The sequence below is a fragment of the Phycomyces blakesleeanus genome, assembly GCF_001638985.1.
Source record: "Phycomyces blakesleeanus NRRL 1555(-) unplaced genomic scaffold PHYBLscaffold_7, whole genome shotgun sequence".
Lineage (NCBI taxonomy): Eukaryota > Fungi > Mucoromycota > Mucoromycetes > Mucorales > Phycomycetaceae > Phycomyces > Phycomyces blakesleeanus.
The window spans coordinates 414,508-433,193 of record NW_017265140.1 but is presented as its reverse complement, the minus strand read 5'-3'; the positions used below and the strand labels follow the sequence as shown (position 1 = coordinate 433,193).

At 36.8% G+C, this 18,686-nt stretch overlaps 5 protein-coding genes across 5 annotated transcripts; 1 reads left to right on the top strand and 4 right to left on the bottom strand.

Moving 5' to 3' along the window:
- Positions 1-40: 40 nt before the first annotated feature.
- On the top strand, positions 41-946 carry PHYBLDRAFT_143563 (hypothetical protein; the record flags this gene model as incomplete). The annotated part of the gene is made up of 4 exons (XM_018431014.1): positions 41-50; positions 109-205; positions 256-517; positions 578-946. 4 exons carry the CDS (start codon positions 41-43, stop codon positions 944-946), a joined length of 738 nt encoding a protein of 245 aa, XP_018293347.1.
- Positions 947-1,011: 65 nt separating this feature from the next.
- Positions 1,012-3,436, bottom strand: PHYBLDRAFT_30596 (hypothetical protein). Its single transcript, XM_018439966.1, has 10 exons — positions 3,287-3,436; positions 3,040-3,235; positions 2,911-2,990; positions 2,568-2,786; positions 2,287-2,490; positions 1,915-2,235; positions 1,689-1,847; positions 1,392-1,627; positions 1,199-1,330; positions 1,012-1,144 (listed from the first exon to the last, which is right to left on the bottom strand). The coding sequence occupies exons 1-10, from the start codon at positions 3,374-3,376 to the stop codon at positions 1,111-1,113; spliced, it is 1,671 nt and encodes a 556-aa protein (XP_018293346.1). The 5' UTR covers positions 3,377-3,436; the 3' UTR covers positions 1,012-1,110.
- A 378-nt stretch (positions 3,437-3,814) lies between these two features.
- On the bottom strand, positions 3,815-8,818 carry PHYBLDRAFT_166560 (hypothetical protein; the record flags this gene model as incomplete). The annotated part of the gene is made up of 17 exons (XM_018435434.1): positions 3,815-4,021; positions 4,099-4,239; positions 4,316-4,723; positions 4,776-5,177; positions 5,239-6,081; positions 6,155-6,361; positions 6,432-6,550; positions 6,634-6,721; positions 6,772-6,837; positions 6,908-7,306; positions 7,371-7,406; positions 7,486-7,524; positions 7,581-7,679; positions 7,744-7,914; positions 8,038-8,121; positions 8,244-8,655; positions 8,721-8,818. The coding sequence occupies 17 exons, from the start codon at positions 8,816-8,818 to the stop codon at positions 3,815-3,817; spliced, it is 3,819 nt and encodes a 1,272-aa protein (XP_018293345.1).
- Positions 8,819-13,602: 4,784 nt separating this feature from the next.
- On the bottom strand, positions 13,603-17,212 carry PHYBLDRAFT_132587 (mannosyl-oligosaccharide glucosidase CWH41/GLS1; the record flags this gene model as incomplete). Its single annotated transcript, XM_018429505.1, has 16 exons — positions 13,603-13,782; positions 13,839-13,928; positions 14,002-14,249; positions 14,325-14,561; positions 14,635-14,983; positions 15,067-15,157; positions 15,241-15,291; positions 15,370-15,673; positions 15,776-15,821; positions 15,882-16,057; positions 16,144-16,242; positions 16,322-16,394; positions 16,475-16,557; positions 16,609-16,656; positions 16,792-16,937; positions 17,028-17,212. 16 exons carry the CDS (start codon positions 17,210-17,212, stop codon positions 13,660-13,662), a joined length of 2,349 nt encoding a protein of 782 aa, XP_018293344.1. The 3' UTR covers positions 13,603-13,659.
- A 545-nt stretch (positions 17,213-17,757) lies between these two features.
- PHYBLDRAFT_64229 (hypothetical protein) lies at positions 17,758-18,499 on the bottom strand (the record flags this gene model as incomplete). The annotated part of the gene is made up of 3 exons (XM_018441259.1): positions 17,758-17,916; positions 18,011-18,177; positions 18,316-18,499. The coding sequence occupies 3 exons, from the start codon at positions 18,497-18,499 to the stop codon at positions 17,758-17,760; spliced, it is 510 nt and encodes a 169-aa protein (XP_018293343.1).
- Positions 18,500-18,686: the final 187 nt, after the last annotated feature.

Genomic DNA, 18,686 nt, shown 5'->3' with positions numbered 1-18,686 from the left:
ATTGACACATTCCCTTGATCCCCCCTTTCACATTACTATCATGGCAGTCCGTAAGTAGATCCTAACTGCATGTCCATTCACAGCAATGCTTACAGACATGAAATTTAGGTGCACAATTTGAAAACAGCAACGAGATCGGTGTCTTCTCTCGTCTCACCAACAGTTACTGCATCACTGCCCTCGGTGGATCCGAGAACTTTTACAGGTAAGATTGTTTATGCAAATTATATATATAGCTTACTGATCCGTAAATAGTGTTTTTGAGGGTGAATTAGGTGATGTAATTCCCATTGTCCACACCTCAATTGCCGGTACACGTATCGTCGGTCGCTTGACTGTCGGTAACAAGAACGGTCTCTTAGTTCCCAACACAACTACCGATCAGGAGCTCCAGCATCTTCGCAACTCTTTACCCGACAGTGTTCATGTTCAGCGTGTTGAAGAGCGTTTGTCCGCCCTCGGCAATGTTATCGCTTGTAATGACTATGTTGCCCTTGTTCATCCCGATCTTGACAGAGTAAGTTGTAGGCAACAAATAAAAAGGCTGGGAATATGTTTTATTCATACCTGTGAGTAGGAGACCGAGGAAATCATTGCCGATATTCTCCAGGTAGAAGTCTTTAGACAGACAGTTGCTGACAATGTATTGGTTGGATCCTACTGTGCTCTGAGCAACCAGGGTGGTCTCGTACACCCTCGCACCTCTATCCAGGACCAGGATGAATTGTCATCCTTGTTGCAAATTCCTCTTGTTGCTGGTACTGTCAACCGTGGTTCAGACGTTATTGGTGCTGGCTGTGTTGTAAACGATTGGTGTGCCTTTGCTGGAATGGATACCACATCTACCGAATTAAGTGTAATGGAGAGCATATTCAAGCTCCAGGACGCACAACCTAGCGCAATTGTCAACGAGCTCAGAGATACTTTGGTTGATACTTACTCATAAATCAATCGCCTTCCCCTCCATCCCTCCTCCAAAAAAAACACTCCCAATCATTGCATCGTATTTTTCTTTGCATCACTTTTTGTAACATAAATTTTTTAAAGAGAAAAAAAAGTATGGGTTCTTTTTGCCCTTATCGAAAAAAAAAACATTTTGTCTAAAATGTCCTAGTTCTGTATTTGGCTGATTTGCTCCAAAAAGCTAAAGAAAAGTATTATTATAAGTTTATCATATACAATTTAGTTTGATCCATACCTCTTGGCATTATGGACACATGTACCACCGAGTACAATACGAACACCAGGTGTAGAAGCATTTAGTTGCGCAACATATCGAGCCTCTTCAAATGTCGCACCTCCAACCATAAATACAATAATATCTTGCGGTCTAAATTTAGGCAATTTAATCAGTATAGGATTTTGACCGCAAAACTCACTATCCAACTAACCTCTCCCTTGGCATAGTTGCTGTACCATCAACAGAAGGATAGCTTGTATCTTTGAGGCGAGCCTTAATTAATTGATCGAGTGTCTCTCCGAGGAGAGGTGTGTGTTGGGTATAAACGTTCTCAACTCCCTTGAGACCCTTCAGTGCACTCTTACTACGGGACAAAAATGTCTGGTTCGAGAACAAATCATCCTGTCGTTGACGATATCCTGCATAACGTAAAATAGCAGGTACCAGCTATTTATCTAAATTTTAGTTTCTTCCTTTTTGTTATGTATCAATATCATATATACCCTACCATTGTCTTTTGTTCACTGATTCCTATGTTATCCAACATACCAACCAGGGCTTTAATACTATTATTTGGTGAAGATTCATAACGTAAAGCATAAAGTAAAACCAAGCAGATCTTGGATTGATCATCGACATTTGGATCTTCTATCAGTTGTTGAACAGCCTATTTAAAAACAATAATAAATAAACCTGGACTTAAACAATATAATATGATAAATTCACGCGCTTACCTTGAGGTCATTGCTGTGGTTTCCATTACATGCTATTCCTTGCTCAACTTCACTAATTCTCAAAAGGTTTTCTTGCGCCACACGCCGGCTAAGCTCGCTTACAAGAGCCACATGCTTTGATACATTACTTGACAGTTTTCTAAATTCTGGGTATTCTTCTACAAAACGCTTCATGTCTGCAATAGACTCAATATTGCGGTTTGAGTTTGCTTTTGATTGGTACTCATCAACATGCTGTTTAATATTAGCTCCAAGATCACCCAGGTTGAGATACATTGATTTTTCAAAGAAAGGATCCTGATCTGGGGATAGTACAATTTCCTACAAAAACAGAAATTAGGCATCTCAAATGCGTTGGCAACCCTGAGTTACTTTTAATTCATTGCGAATATCTGGTACGGTCGACATATCCACTCGTCCATGATGGATACCGATAAGCTCATGGACCATAGCCTGATAAGTCCACTGGGTCAGTAATGGTGTGATAGGATCATTACGACGATCGAGGATCAGCAGAATTGGTGGTGTGTCTGGCCGACGAAAATCGAATAACTGGCCCTCTTGTTTGATATTACGCTAAAAGAAGAATATCCCACCACCAAATAATCCATAAGTTTTTTTTTATTATGCAATATGCTGTCTGTATTTATTACCTGAACTTCTATAGCAAGACGTTTAGCCATCACACTTGCTCCCTCATATCGAATCAACGGCTTCTTTTTCAGACTCAATAAGACTGAACTAATTCCTCTTACTGTCTGGTCAAATGTAGACTGGTTCCAACTCTCCATATTATCCCCGAATAATTCAGAAGAAGGAATTCCGAGCGAAAAGAAGTCTGGGTTGATAGCTTGATAATCCCCAAAGTATTCCTTTTAATATCATACGGGGAGGTGGTAAGCTTTTATGCTTACAAATTGCGCACTCGTACACTCGTACACTTGTATACTTTGAATGCTTTCTTTTTTGGCTATAAGTTTCTTTTTTATTTCTTACCTGTACTTCTCGGACTACTTCGTGCTCATCCACTTCAGCGAGACGCTCGATATCAGACTTCATCATCGTATTACTAAAGTCTATAGAGCAAATAGTCAGGATAAAACTTCAGTATAATTCAAAACTCACAGAGGAAGTAGTCGCCATAAGCAGGGTCACGCAGTTCGTCTATCAGATACCGAATAGTTTCGGGTGTAGGGCGCAAGAAGCAGATACATTTGAGATGCTTCATCTTTCCCCGATTACGATTGTCCACACGGTCAATCAGGTAGCATTCTTTTGTTAGCAACGCAGACTGTGTCATAACTAGGGACACGATTGGTGTCTGAATGATGGAATTAGGGTTATAATCCTTTCTTTTGGTTTCCTCTCTTACTGTTTCAATGTCAAGAAGCAGGGCCTTCATTCCTGGAACATCGTCGATCATCTTATCTACATAGTGCTGCACTGCTTTGATGACATTCATTCTTCTAATTAAGAGTATACGCTATTAAACAGAAAAAACCCGTTTGTCTTTCTCTATAGACAGTCCACACAGTACATGCTGGGTCACACGGATGAGTTTAAATCTCCAGGACTTCTAGGAATATTTGCCAAGATACTTCAAATATCTTTCTTTTAAGCAATAGTTATAAGGGAGAAATATGATATTTTATATTTTAATAAGATAATAGTTAAAAAATATTATTTTAAATGAGATGGATTCAAATATGAAATACAAACACCTTCTTTTTTCTATAAAGAAGAAGAAAAGAACAAGTAACAGTCAAATACTACTGAATCCAATAGGCATCCTGTCTTTCTGGCTGTACTCACCATCTGTATGCAATCAATGATGAGATGAGATGAAATGAAATGTGTTTATTTTCGCCTTTGATTGGTGTATGCGGGGGTTATTAATATGCTATTGGGTAAAGGATTGTAGTATTTGGCTTTGACGCCGAGATTCTCTTTCTTGATCCAGGTATTGAGAAGGTGTTAGGGAATTTGACTTAGACTTTGATTCCCCAATCTTGCTTCTTCTTTTTTGTTTAGCAGAAGTTGAATAAAGGCTAGATGTAGGAATAGGCGTACGAGATGGACTAGCTGGAGGATAGCTATTCTGTTTTGCCTTTGAGAGAAACAATAAATAACAATAATAAGAGAGACAATTTTGATATTAAAGAAGAGACAAAAAAAAAGACTTACCATCTTGGTATTTTTATTAGCAATAATTAATTCGGTCTCACTCTCAACTGAAAATACAGAAGAGTCAAACTCTTGAGGTAGACGAGAAGGAGTAGGGCTGCTTTCCGATGAACTTGATAGTGTCCATTTTTCCTCGATCATCTATCATTAGATAGTATGTTACTTGGTTTGATCTGTTTGTAATATTTGAGTAATACTAGAGAAGTACAAGACTTACAGCCTTATCATTTGCGACAGCAACATTTTTGTCGATAATGTTGTTCATAGAATACGAAGAGGAGGCGGAAGCGGAAGCGGGAGATCTAGAAGAGCGTGAGGAGGTCGGACTAGCACCCTTGATTTTGAATTCTGGGAGTTTTTCCTTTAACATCTTTTTCACTAAGAATGCATCATACTCTTCAGCTGGATAGTTTGGTGATTTAAGCGCACGGGGAGTGGAAGGACGTCCAGCTCTAGGCTTTACTTCACTAACGCTTTTCTCGGCCTTTGTTTCAAATAAAGAAGATGAAAAATCAAATTTTCCGAATGATCGCGAAGAAGCTTGGCTGCTGGTCTTTGATATTCCCTCTGACAACTTTTCAGTAACCATCTGCTTAATGAGAAAGGGGTGATAGTCGTCAGAAACCTAAATTTAAATTATTTTTAATATAAGTGACAACGAGATATAACCAACATACATTTGGCTTGACTTCTGGCAAAGTTCCTTTAAGCATTTGCTCAATCAGATAGACCTGGTAGTCTTCTTGATCAGGGTAGCTCGGGGATTTGATAGGTTTAGATGAACGGGCATCACGAGGGGAAGACGGAGTACCTGTCCTGGACCTTTGCTGATCTACACATTCGCCAGTCTTGTTTTCAGTTAAAGACGATGAGTCATATACAGTGGATGCAGGCGAACATGATGAGCGAGACGAACAAGATGAAGTAGGGCTGTCCGCCTTTAATTTGAGCTCTGGGAGCTTATCTTTATGCATATGTTCATCCAGAAAGGCCTGGTACTCGTCAGCGGGGCAGTTTGGCGATTTTGTGGGACTTTGGGATTTGGGGTTCGACTTTGGGATGTCCACTGACTTGGTGGTCTGTTCGCAGCAAGTTCAAAATGAGTTACTATATTTGCTAAATCCCAAAAAGATTACTAACCTTGGTGTCTGGTTTTATTGCGTGCTTATTTGGTTGGTCTGTGGATGACGGTGAAGCAAAAGCACGAGAGAGGAGAAGGCTTGGACACAGCGCTTTGAGGTTTGGAAGATCGACACACATTTCAGACGGTTGTTCAGGAGAAAGATGGGTGGGGGTGGAGAGAACTGGTAATGAAGAGCGATTAACTTTTAAATATGCAGGAGCTTGCTTTTGATTTGTTTTTGGTTTGGGTGATGGACTACGAAGAATCGGGGAAACGGGTAAACAAGATAAAGGACAATCAACCTTTGATTTTCCAGATATCATGCTTTTGTTGGCTTGTTCAGGGGGGACTGGTGCAGAACCAGAAATAGAATAAGTTGGCAAATTTGCCATAGAATTGTCGACCCTTATTTCCGAAGTGGCGACATCTTGACTTATATTTATTTCGTTCAAAACAGATGTAGCTGGTCTTGCGACAGAAATAGACAAGTCAAGAACAACAGTATTAATTGAGGGTATTTTTGATGCTGTCGCTTTTTGTTCAATTCCTTTCTCAACTGAAGGAGATGGCGAGCGCTCTAAAAGAGTGCCAGAAGGAGAGCCCTTTCTCTTAGAAGGCATCACTTTCTTTGTTGAACCTCGTTGTGTAAGTGAATTAGAGGGTACCAGTGCATTTGTTTGTAAGGATCTTTGACTTGAAGGGGTATTTCTCTTTGAAGTATCTGAGGGATATATGCTTAGTGGAGGGCGTGCTTTTGAGAGCTGCTTTGTTTTAGAATTACGAGCCGAACGGTTGTTTGGTTCGGAATTCATAAAACCAAAGAATGTTTGGTTGGCGGAACGATCTGCAATTTCTTCCGCCTACAAAGTAGTGTATAAGACAGATGCAATGGTAACAGGACTATATAGGCATAAAAGGAGCTTGTTTACTCACAAGGATGTCAAGATATCGGCGATCGTTATACATGAATGGTTTGTGGGATATTCGCTCAAATTCATGTACTGCCTGAATGAGTTCATTGTCTAGTCGCACCAGAGTTGGAAAACATGTATTGCGCCATCGTTCCTCGTCTAATAGTTGAAATGATGCTTGGAACAGACGTTTTGGATCAGACGCGTTCTTTTCAAAATCAATCATTTTCTACAAAGTACAAGGTATATGTGTATTTATAAATAGACTTATAATATCATATTGTATTTGTTGTGTTTACCTGAACAAGTTCTTTGCGTTGTTTCATAAGTTCTGAAACAGTACTGCTTTCGTGCTGTATCGTTTTGAGGTATGCGATATGCTCATCGACAATCACGCGCGTTGTCTCCACTGTGCTGGCTAAGCACAAGTGCAAATATTTGCATGTGTACATATATAGTTAGAGGGTTTAAACTATGCGTGTTTGTGTCCAATAGAGTTACCTTCTTCATAAAGCTTTGCAATAAACGCTTCTCTCTCTGACTTGTTAACTAGACACGTGTCCCAAAGACTGTCTAGCCTTACCTTGAGCTACATATAAAGTTAATACATTAAACTTATAAATTATAAGGTTAGCTTACAACTGATATATAGCCATCAGTCATTTTCTTGACAATGTCTTTAAAACTGTCAAGTTCAGCCTGGATCTACAGACAGTAATAGATTCACATCAGCCAAGAATCAGTATATTTGTCTAAGAATGTATTGCTAGTATACCTTTTGAATATTTCCAGGTTCAAGTGAGGGAATCAATTGGCATCGTTGGTCTTCGGAAACACAGAGCTCATCCCAGATGGCACGGACCCTTTTGGTCAATCTATGGTATGTGTCGAGCTGACTTTTGTACATATCGTTGGCTCGCCTGGCTTTGTCCTCTAAGGTATGCAATGCCTCTGGTGCAAGCGACAGGGGTGTAGGCATCACCTTTTGGTAATACTCTGCTGCATCTTTAACATTGGGTGGACCAGATTCAATGTTTGTATCAACCTTGATACCAGAAAATAGACTCTTAAGCGCTACTTCCCAGGGATCCTGTTTATCTGGAATATGATGGAGAACAGTCCATGAATAATGAAGCGATCTAGTAGCAGCTTCAAATCGTGACTTGTGCTCTGTCTATATATGTGGAGTTGGTGTTTGTTTACATATTAAGTGAAACTGTTTATGTAACAAAGCTTACCTCTAGGTTTAAAAGATCTCGTAAATTGCAGTTAATCTAATAAAAGAAGTGGAAAGATTAGGTTAATACATGTTGCACACACCCACCCAAACACGCATTATTCTGTTATTTTTACCCCTTGAACAGTACCCCAGCTTAGATCATCGTAATAAGCCTACAGAAATCAATACAATGTTTAGCTATATATCATCCACTTGGTTTCTCTCTTACCTCCCATGGCAACCATGAATTAGACTCCGCGAGCTCCGTTGCGAGCCGGCCGATCGTCGCCAACCATTGCTTGACATGACGGCGGCGTTCGCGGATTTCCTGTTCAAGAAAGGTAATTAATTGATGTACAATGAATCAGGTACACACACACACACAGACGTACAGAAGACAATCTTGCGTCAAGGGCAGATAAAGCCTTTTGCTTTGAGTAGCTAGGTGCAATTCTATGAGGATGGTACTGGCTGTATTCCATTGATAGCCCATTACTAAGATCAGATGCCAGAATATTTTCCATTGCTATTCCAAGAATATTGCACGACTCTTCGATACTGGCCTGTCATGACCCAACAGAAAAGGGGTTAATTGTGACCATAGGATGATGAATAGGAAATGAAATCAGCCAAATAAATAAAATAAACCAAAAATAAAATAGCGTTGTGTAAATCCTATAACTAACCAAGATATCCTCAATATCAGCAGCCAGAAGATCCCTCTCATAGTGTGCCTGAGCAATAACCAAGTTTAACTGATCAATTACTGGCTGTATGGTAAAATATCAAATATATATCAAAGTAAAAATAAAATAAGCCCAAATTAGATAAATGTATGTAAAAGTAAATTGATAATGAAATTATGAGGGTCAGAATGGTTTTTTGAAATTACTTTGAGTTTTGCATCTACAGTCGAAGCATCCTGTAGTGCCTCCAGGGATGACCAGAGAGAATGAAGCGAAGAGATTTTGGAGTGGAATTGCTCCATTGTCTGCCTGTTCTGGTGTTGATCTAGCTTGGGATGAAGAGATTCGACAAAGCTAGAATTGTAATGAGGATAAAGAATAGGGCTGCTATTCGAACAGCTAGAAATAGTAAAGCAGGGCAAGGCAGTTTTGAGCCTGACTTGTGTGACTGTGGTTAATGAATACATCTGGCTCGTGGCTAAACTACTCAGGAGCCAACAAAGAATAGGACGTCCAAGACATGCGGTTACCCCTTTAAGAATATCTTTGCTTAGGCTCTGAAGGTCGTTTAAGCCAATTGAATATTCATTTTCAAATAACTTCTTTATCAATTGATTACTATGAACGCGTATTCGTAACACCGCATTGACCCATTGGGACTGGTGAGTACAAGCAGATCTTACCTGCAATCTGGCCACATGGACTGTACCACTAAGGCCTGACGTCTGATGCCACCGATCACACTCCTCTTCCAATACAAATTCTCCTTACAGTATTGCATTGTATGCTTTATTTTCCCATGCGACTAAATGGGAGTCATTCTAACCATTTTACATCAATACTCTCTAAATGAGACCCATAAAAAATGTTCAATTCCGCCTTTATTAAGCTTGTTATAGTTGTAGTCTGTGTGTTTGTAAGATTGAGTTATATGCAAGACTACTGCATGCAAAACTGATGGCTGCATTCCAAAAGAATGCCGGAGAGAATTTTCGTACGCGAAAACAGTTACTTTATCATCTTCACATAAGCATGAAATGGCATGGTGCACTGTAATCATAGTTTTGTGATGGCGCACTATCTTCAAACCAAAGAACTATGAGAACCTCCTCGTAATCAGTGTTCAAGGGGCACTAATATTATTATTAGGATTATTATGGCTGTTAGTATTTTAATTTTTATAATATATTTTTTATATATATCTGTGCAATTTGCTATAATTTAAATAGCTCAAAAGACTTCTCTCAGGTTGGTTTCATTTAATCTGGAATTATTGTACTTCTTTATTCTGCTATTAATTATCTGTAAAATATGTACAACACTTTGGTGGTACATTTATGGAAATTAAGGTTTGCTCTAATCTAAAAAAAAACTGGCGAAAATATAAGACTTAGTACCAGCTCTCGTTTACTTTACTGACCCGGCGTCTTTAGATTCCTTCCAAAGCCTTTGGGATATATATGCCAGCAGGGGAGTTTACAAGAGTCCTAATAGACTTTCTATTATCAGTATTATTATTATTTGTTTTTAGCCTACATCTTATTCATCGATAACAAAAGACGAAACTGGTCACCAAGATTACACTGTCCCACATTGCACATAGTACAATAGATTTTAAGTAATTGAACGTATTCATTTCGCTCTTATATATTCTATATGTACATATATGTGTATATGTTTTTTTTTGCCTTTTTTTTATCCCAAATTTATTCATTTTTCTCATATTTAGTGTGTGTATATCTGTGTGTATTTGTCGAAGCAAAAGATATTCCACTAAATATTTATATATGCGGCAATTAGTGAATATTCCCAACAAGGATAGAATATAATTACCATATTTGACCATTTGCATATTAACATTCTACAGCACCGTGATGTATAAAGTAAGATATGAATGAAGTCATTTACACGACACAACACAGAAGGTAAACTATACTTATAGGCTTCAGATGAGGGATGTTATGTAATTATCTAAATTATTAATATTGATATAATTCAGTGTGTGCCAATATTCACAGCAAAAGTATACTAATATATTTCTTCTGATTTACAGCAAACAACATGATATAGTATTTTGAAAAGAAATTTTCTCGGAAGAGAGAGGTCTCTAATGAATGCCTTTTTTTGATAGCTTCTAGTATGCCCAGATAACTAAGGAAACTTATAATATGGCATATCATAAGTGTCTTTTTATGCAGCTATAACTTAGAATATACATCATTTTAACTCATGTAGTATATACGTCTACAGCGCCATATTATAGATGGAAAATAATAATAGTTTGTATCTATATAAGAATGAGATTTTATCAAGAATTAATATTGTGTTAATATATTCTGTTTCTATCAAGTACTTTACTCCTTATTATATTGTTGAACATATTGCGAATTATTTATTTAAAACTGCCAAGTAGTACAATGCATATTCGAAGAAAAGAAAAAGAAAAGAGAGTAATTTTTGGCATTTGAGCATCATTGAATATCTTCTTTATAATGATCAGATCGACCATGATTAATACATCAAAATATATTATTTTTCAAACGTAATTCATGCCAACATGAAACTATTGGCCCAAGATATGGATTTCTCTCAAAATGTTTGGGCTTTAGGATTTTTTGTCCCTTTATATATACAAGAGTCGAATGCTTTTAAGATACAACACTTGGGTTATATGAGTAGAATAGAAAGGTATGTCTATAAAATATTGGACTTAGCTTAAAATATAAGCTTTGAATTGTTTAAACATAATCTTCTATTAGATACAAATCACAAAGGAAATCAAAATTGTGATTTTAAGGACAAAGGAGAGAGAAAAAGAAAGAATAATAAGGTCAGAAACAGTAAAAGAAAGACTCGATTCTATTCAATGTAATGCAATGCAAATAATTTAGAATATCTACATAGTGGTTCATTAATCAGAATGAATCCTACACTATTTTAAAATACGGAATACATACATATATATATATATATATTTGAGAAGAGCGAATAAAAATTATATAAATGAGATAATCGAACATTTTCTCTTCTTTCAATAATCGCCTGGGTGGTCAACACAAGGACATCTTGAAACAAGAATAAAATATCATAGTTTGTAAAGAATACTAGAAGAATCATTATTAGAGCCAAGATATTTATCAATTTATTTATTTTTCATCTTCCACACCACACACACACAAACCTATACTAAAATATCGTTTTTATAAAAAAAACCAATATTGGTACACAGTCTATCAATTGAAGAACAAAATAGGTCCTACAATCAGCCGAAATTTGAATGAAGACTTTTTTTCTACCTTTTTTATTTAGTAGCTTGGGATAAATTCAAAAGAAGATACTCTAAGGTTATTTATGAAACCAGTTTTGACTATTAGAACTGACCGGTACCTTTCAAACCCATTTACAGAACCTCTTAAACCACATACGAGTTTAAGAGTGGAAAAATCCGAATACAGATTGTTGTATTGGCAAGGTTTCTTGCTCAACTCAGAAACCAAAGTTTTGCATCTGCAAAATAAAATGAACTCACACACACACATATATCATGTCATGTCATGTCATGTAATATTATGTGTTATCAGCCTGCAACTTTTTCGTTTTGGATTAATGTCAAATTTTAATCATTTTTTTTTGAAAAATATAAATAAATAAAAAGAAGTGACTAGTGATGAGTTTGTTTGTTAGTGAGACTGCAGCCAAAAGCACATAGATAGATAAATACAATATGTCTCTAACAAGATCATAAAGTTACAGACGAAAAGAACAATCTTATTATAAAACAAGCCGAATAGAATATTTCTTTTTAATTTTTGGATGCATAACTCTCAACTTGATCAAGAGGATCCTCAATTTACAATTTTTGTATTCAATTTCAAAAATATCGATATGCTTATCTTTCATATTCTCTTTCTCTCATTGTAATAGCAACGTCTTATTATAAGACATACGAATTCAATCGATTAGTGGCTTACATTGAAGTCAAAAAGCAAATATATATATACAAATTTGTTTAAGGCTACAAACCTCACCTTACTGTAACTTACATTGGCTTATGTTAAATCAATAAATCGCAGTATATCAAACCAAAGATATTTACAGTAACCTTTATTTTTTATTTTTGCGTGTACTACAGTAATAATATCGACTACAAGAGAATATGGAATGTATTTGTTGTTGGAATATTAAGTAGCGGAAGAAAACCTTGTGAAGTACAAAGTTGTTATTAATATAGCATTATTTGATGTCGCTTACACATCAGAGAAAGAGAGAGAATAGATAATCCATTGCCGTCGGCAAGAGAGATGTTGACTGTAATTAATCTTCATATTTGATTTATTCAGACGCATTACTTCATTCCCATAAAAATGTTTCTGCAATGATCACAAATTACCTCAGTGTATACGATAAGAGAAGCATTGTAAAACCGTGTTTATATATCATAGATGTTGAACAAGCTACATATTAATAATGACTTTTTTTTCTACTGATCTCATAGATAAACTCGCGTCTGTCGAAGAGAGAAGCAACACTTACTACTGCTTCCCTAAGCTTACTAAAAGCAGTTAAGATTCAAAACTAGTGTACATGAAAAGTGCCAGGAATAAAATAATAAGATTGGCCAAAGGTTCTTAATTTTAGCTGCTTTCTTATCTCTCTATCTATATAGATTTATTGATATGTTTAAAGAAGAGTCGTGTCCAGTTAAAATTAAACAAATATAACAGTAAATTATCTTACTGTAAATTTAGTACTTGTTCTATTTTTTTAAAAAATAAAAAATAAAATAATAGTAAGAATAATAATATTTCGAGTTTTTACACTTCTTTTCTTTCAGCTGGATAGTCCCTGCTCTATATCGTCAACTTTATTAGACTATTAATTGAAAGGGACCTAAAAAATGCATGATTTTAAAGACATAGATCCCAGAAATAACTGGTTAAAAAAGCATTCAATTATCCAAAATTATAGTGTCTCAGAGACACTTTGTCCTATATACAAGTAGCTTAGCCACCTCACTGATACGCTTGTATAATAATAGTGAAAAAAAATAGAAAAAATGCACCTTAGTTGTCGATGGAATATATATATATACATTGAGTGGTAAATGAGCTTACAGATAAACCGCTTGAAGCTACAGATACATTCTTGAAGTCCTATTAAGTCTCACTACCACCTTTCTCACGCCTATGGGTATTACATCAGTTGAACCTAGTATAAGCTTAGCTACCAGATCATAGACTCCTACTGGCAGGGGTAATGTTATCTGGCTACTTTTATTGTGCTTTTAAAAGCATCTTGATATCTAACCCACTGTACAGAAAGGTAAGTATTGCGCTTAAATTTTAAGTATATTTCACCTTAAAGTTATATATATATATATATAGAAGCATCGTCAGCGTCGATCCATTAAAGCTATAATGAGCCAAAATTTTAAAGTGGCTCGAATTTGGACAATATGATGAGGCTTTTGTTAACTCACAATGATTTGATTCACAGGTAATACCCCACACGCCAAACCAAAACAAATTATACCAGTAGAGAAACTGACGCAGAATATAACACATACACTATATATATGTAATTGAAAGTACATAAGAAATATAAAAAAAAATACATTTTTGACTAGTATTCTTCTGCCATAATAAGTAACACAAGACTTGTCCAGCCAGTGAAAGGATGGCTACGTTTACCCTCTCCTGTCTTGTCTGAATATTGTTCCCAAACATATCCTGTTTTTTGATAATCCTGTTCTCCATCACATTAGTCATGGTTCATATCTCATCGACAATAATGTCTTTTACCTTAAATACAGCACTGATAATATTATGTCTAAGGCTATTGTAAATTCGTTCCGCCTGTCCTTGATAAGGTCCAGGCACTCGCATATAGTTCTAGAAAAAGCAAATGATAACACATTAAGAAAAAACAAAGAAATAAATAAATAAAGAATTAAACTATACTTACGTTGTAAAGAGATTGCAAAGTTAGATAATTGATGTTTATCCAAATCGGACCACGCCAGTAATCTTCCCCGGTATTGTAGAACTTGTCAGATGCCGACAAAGATCTAAGGCCATAAGGAGACCAGAGCTCATTCTCATCTTCAATAAGGTCAAAAATAGCCTTGACTTTGGGAGAATCTGGCTCCAAGAGTCCAAGAATTACAGGGAAAATCGAAATATATCCCTTGTGGCAGACATGGATAGGCTCACCTATTTCTTCTTTGGTGAGATTCACATACTCCGAGACGAACATATTATTTTTAAAAGTAAAATAAAGGGTTATACCATTCTCAACTGTCTGGTCACAGAAAGCCTGATTTTCCTCGTTCCAATGCAATAATTCGAGATTCTGGAGCATTTCTTTCTCGATTAAACTATATTCCTGTACGTCCGTGGAAAACTCGGGGCCTAATTGACTCGATATATCCTTGAGAAGACGCGTGGCAAAGCTCATCCACGAAAGAAGATCAACATGAAGCTCTCCTACATTCGGAGGCTCTCCTCTAGGATAGTCATCCAAACCTATAAAACACAAAGAGAATGAATATAAAGAAATAGCACATACTTACATATGCATATATATACAGCATCTTACCTGACGTTAATGTGTGGTTTGGAGTACGTCCTCTCCATCGATAGGCTTCTTTGCTTTCTGCCTTGCGGTTGAAGCGACTGAGATCAGCACTTTGTGTGGTACGGAACCATTGCCAGTTTAGCCTCAACTTTGGGTAGACTGCTCTGAGCCACGCTTTGGACATCTCTGGGGACTCCAAATGAAGGGATTGGAGCAGCACAGGATTGTCAAAGGTTGCCATGAATGTATGTTGGTTAATGGGATTCTCTTGTCTGTACTCTGTTAATCTATCGAGATAGCGTTTTATGGCAAGGTATAAAGTAGGCGGGTTTGCATAGTGAGGAAACTGTGTCTGGAATTCAGTAGGAACCTTAAAATCAAAAAGATCAAAAGAATAATAATAAAACCATTAATAAAAGGTTTACTTTTTGGGCTATCTTTATTAAATATTACTTTGCTTCTTGCTTCTTCACCGAGAATTTGCTCACGGGCAACCCAGCCGTTCTCATCAATCAATGACACCCAATTCTTGATGATATCAAGACTAACAAATAAATGATAATATAGTACATAGATAAATAAATAAATCCCAGTTTTTTTTATGAGTACAAATCATGGTGGTTTTACCTGAGATCATTGTCCCATTTTCCAATCAAGAGCTCATGAAACCCTTCATCCCTATATATATATATATATGTGTGTGTGTGTAAGGGTAAGTACTCAATTGATTGATACTTTAAATTTTAATAAACTTACCAGTAGAATCCACGGGGAAAGAATGGTCTACTAGGCGTGGCAGTAAAGAGACTACGAGGCTCTGTGAGCTCAGCTTTGATAGGTACGTCAGAAAAGTTCTCTTCATCTTCTAGGGGGTGGTGAGATCTGTCAACGACGGACGAGCCATGGAAATAGCCAATTCCTCCTAGCATATTGCTGAGAAGGTACTGTGCAAATCCAACATGCTCATCTGAAAATCCTTTCTCATGTAAGCGGAATTTTTCTTGGAAGCGAGCATCGAATGTCTTTTCTCGCTGAGCCAATTCAGTTTCAAGTGAATCTCCTGTTTGATTTGTTTGTTTGTTTGTTATGATTATTATCATTATCATTAGTTGTTGTAAGTATAAATGCAGTAGCGGTATAATATCATGCTCATTTCATTTACCGGTTATTTTGTTTGGAGAGCTTTGTGATCTGAAGAGGACGTCAAACTTTGAAAGTAGCTGTTAATAGCCAATATTATTCGCTTATAAGCATTTAATGTTGCATACTTGGAATTCACCAGAAAAGACTTTCTGAAACGTATAAAAGTTTGATACTTCTTCGTTTTCTTCAGTAAGGGTGTTTAGTAATGTAAAATATGCATATGGTCTTTCAAATGCATCGTGTTGGTCTCCCTGAGAAACTTTCTGGCGTGCAGACATCAAAAGATTTTCCATAACAATCTCTATATGACCATTATATTCAAACCGTCAATTACCGTGCCAATCAATGAGATTAATTATTAATTATTAATTAGTTAATTATTTTTACCTTTCTCCCTCCAAGCTACTCCTTCCGGAAGTTCGCGTCCCCACCATTGTGTTAATGAGAGGTCTTGATCCAAACCTTGAGGATGCTCATTTGAGGGTCCTTTAAAGAAAAAGGAGGCACTTTATAAGCAATTTCTTTCTTTGTGTATTTGCTTGTACTACATTTAACTATATTTTACCATCAACAATATGAATCTCGAAATCTCCTAATTCAGGAGTATCGCCTTCAAGCCTGACAGGAGACACCAAACCCTAAAAAAATGCTTGAATTATTCCAATCCATGTTTTGTCTTATCCTCTATATATACACTATATTTCTTTCGTTTAAATACCTCGGGAGAAAGCTTACTAACAATGTCCATGCTACCTTCACCTTCTAATGCCAGTGAAAACATTACACTGGTAATAGTTTCGACTAAAGAATGTCGTGGTCAGACAAATGTTATCAAGGTTACAATGCACTTACCATCATCATCCATGGGTTTTCCTCGAACTCTTACACCCCAATCGCCGCCTGCAAATTAAAATTCCAAAAAAAAATTGAGTCGCATACATACAAATCTCTTTATTTTTTGGAATAGAAAAAGAAGTATATTTCTCCTCTTATTCCTCCTCCTTATTCCATTGATCTTTGGTATATATATATTACCGTGCTGTCCACCCGGGATTTTAATGAATTCTGTTGTAATAGCAATATTACTCGGTCCATCATTAATGGTTTGTTTGGCGTAATTTCTTCCGTCGTGCTTATTATAACCATAACCGTTGATTTTATCACCCTGATCGCAGGCGTGTCTTATACCTTATATATTTAAAAGAGAAGAAAAAGAAAATAGAGCATTCATAACTTATTTAGATGTTTTATCTTTACTTATCAATAAACACACGCGTAGCTTACGTTGGAATCCTTGGAATTGCGTAGCATCAAACCACATAAGGCTTGTCATGAGAGATTTATCTACACGTGGGCGAGTTCCAAAATAAAGATTTGGACGATACGTTCCCCATAAAAGGGATTCGTTGGCGGCATGATCTGCTCCGAGCAAAAGGCCTGCCTCGGTTGGATTCATCATTCCATTTGTGGGAAGGGTCATTAGAGCTCCCAGTATTAATTGAGTTATTAGCCATGTCCGCATCGAGGCTGTCTTGAACCTCGTCAACATCAGCATCAACAACAAAAGATGTAATGTGAGAGTGAGAGAAAACAAGAACTAACGAGTTACCAAGACCCTTTTACGGCAATGCTCACTTTATGTAATACACTTTGAACTCCGTTAACTTGACACGTACCAAACTGTCACAAGGCCAAATCAATTCAGGGCAACCAAATTCAAATTTTACAGCCAAAAAAATGTGCCTTTTTATATATATATACCATTAACCAATATACATATATACACATTACATATATACAAAACACACAAACGTCTCTACAGCATTTCACAGACCAAGCAAGCATATAAAGTGGATCCAAGATTCGATTTTGTCTATAATTCACATACATTGTATTTTTTTGTATTCTTTCGCATTGCAGAAACATATCATTCATCCTTTAGGCGTATATATTTTTTATATGTTTTCTTTTTCTTTCTCTCTTTTTTCATTCATTTTTGGTCTATTGCTTCTCCACTGCACTCACGACAGTCTCCTCCACCACATTGACAGTCTCTTCTGTTAAACTCACAGCCTTTGGCTCTACCTGACCGATTGACTTTTCATAGGCAATCTGTCTCTCGTTAAGTACAAATTTGATACGTGCCATTGATTTTTGACACTGAAAGAAAGAGAGAGAAACAATGAACAAGGATTAATCTTTATTATGCTATATATATATATATATATTATAATTTATTTCCAGTTTTATGTACCTTTTTCATACGACCTGCGTTTGACCAGATCTGCTTTCCGATGCTTAATCGTTTTGCTTGTTCGCGCTGGGTTGCAAGGACATTGCGCTCCTTAAGGAGAACATACCAAAGTTTGTGGAGATCGTCAAAAGACTTTGCACGCAATTCGTCAGCCTTCCATGAACGACCTTTTGTTGTTGTTGTTTTTGGTTCATAAGATAGAATAGAAATAACATGTGAGATAATTCGTGGTAACCGGATAAATATTGTCGAGAATGTATGATTATTTTTTAATTTTTCTTATTTTCTGGAATCTGGTGCCTCACCTGTCCAGCCCTGCTTTGGTAAGCTCTCGCCATTCTCAAAGAATTGATATATGCCGGTAGTTTTGGGAGCAGAGGTGGTAGCTGGTGCGACTGAGGACTCTGCGAGAATGATACGACTGGTAGTGAAGGAGCGGGTCAGGGGTGCCGATGACACAGCCCGTGTGATTCTCTGTAAGAATGACATTTAATAGTATGACAAGGTCTCAGTTTCTTACAGACGAAGGAGAGAAGGGGAGGGAGGGGGGGTTGAGAAACAAGGGACAATGACAAGCCACCGTATAGCGGTCGTCTGACGTCGGCCCCAAGTCCTTAAAAGGAAATTCCAAAGAGCTGTAGAATAAATCGATTTTACTTTGTGTGTTTAAGAGAGA

What these genes read in the sequence shown, in the direction of transcription:
- PHYBLDRAFT_30596 (XM_018439966.1), bottom strand. Translation starts at nt 3,376, where the DNA reads ATGAATGTCATCAAAGCAGTGCAGCACTATGTAGATAAGATGATCGAC. An exon ending in AAGTAGTCCGAGAAGTACAG is followed by an intron (nt 2,787 to 2,910) that starts GTAAGAAATAAA and finishes TGATATTAAAAG; the next exon opens with GAATACTTTGGGGATTATCA. An exon ending in ATATTCGCAATGAATTAAAA is followed by an intron (nt 2,236 to 2,286) that starts GTAACTCAGGGT and finishes CTGTTTTTGTAG; the next exon opens with GAAATTGTACTATCCCCAGA.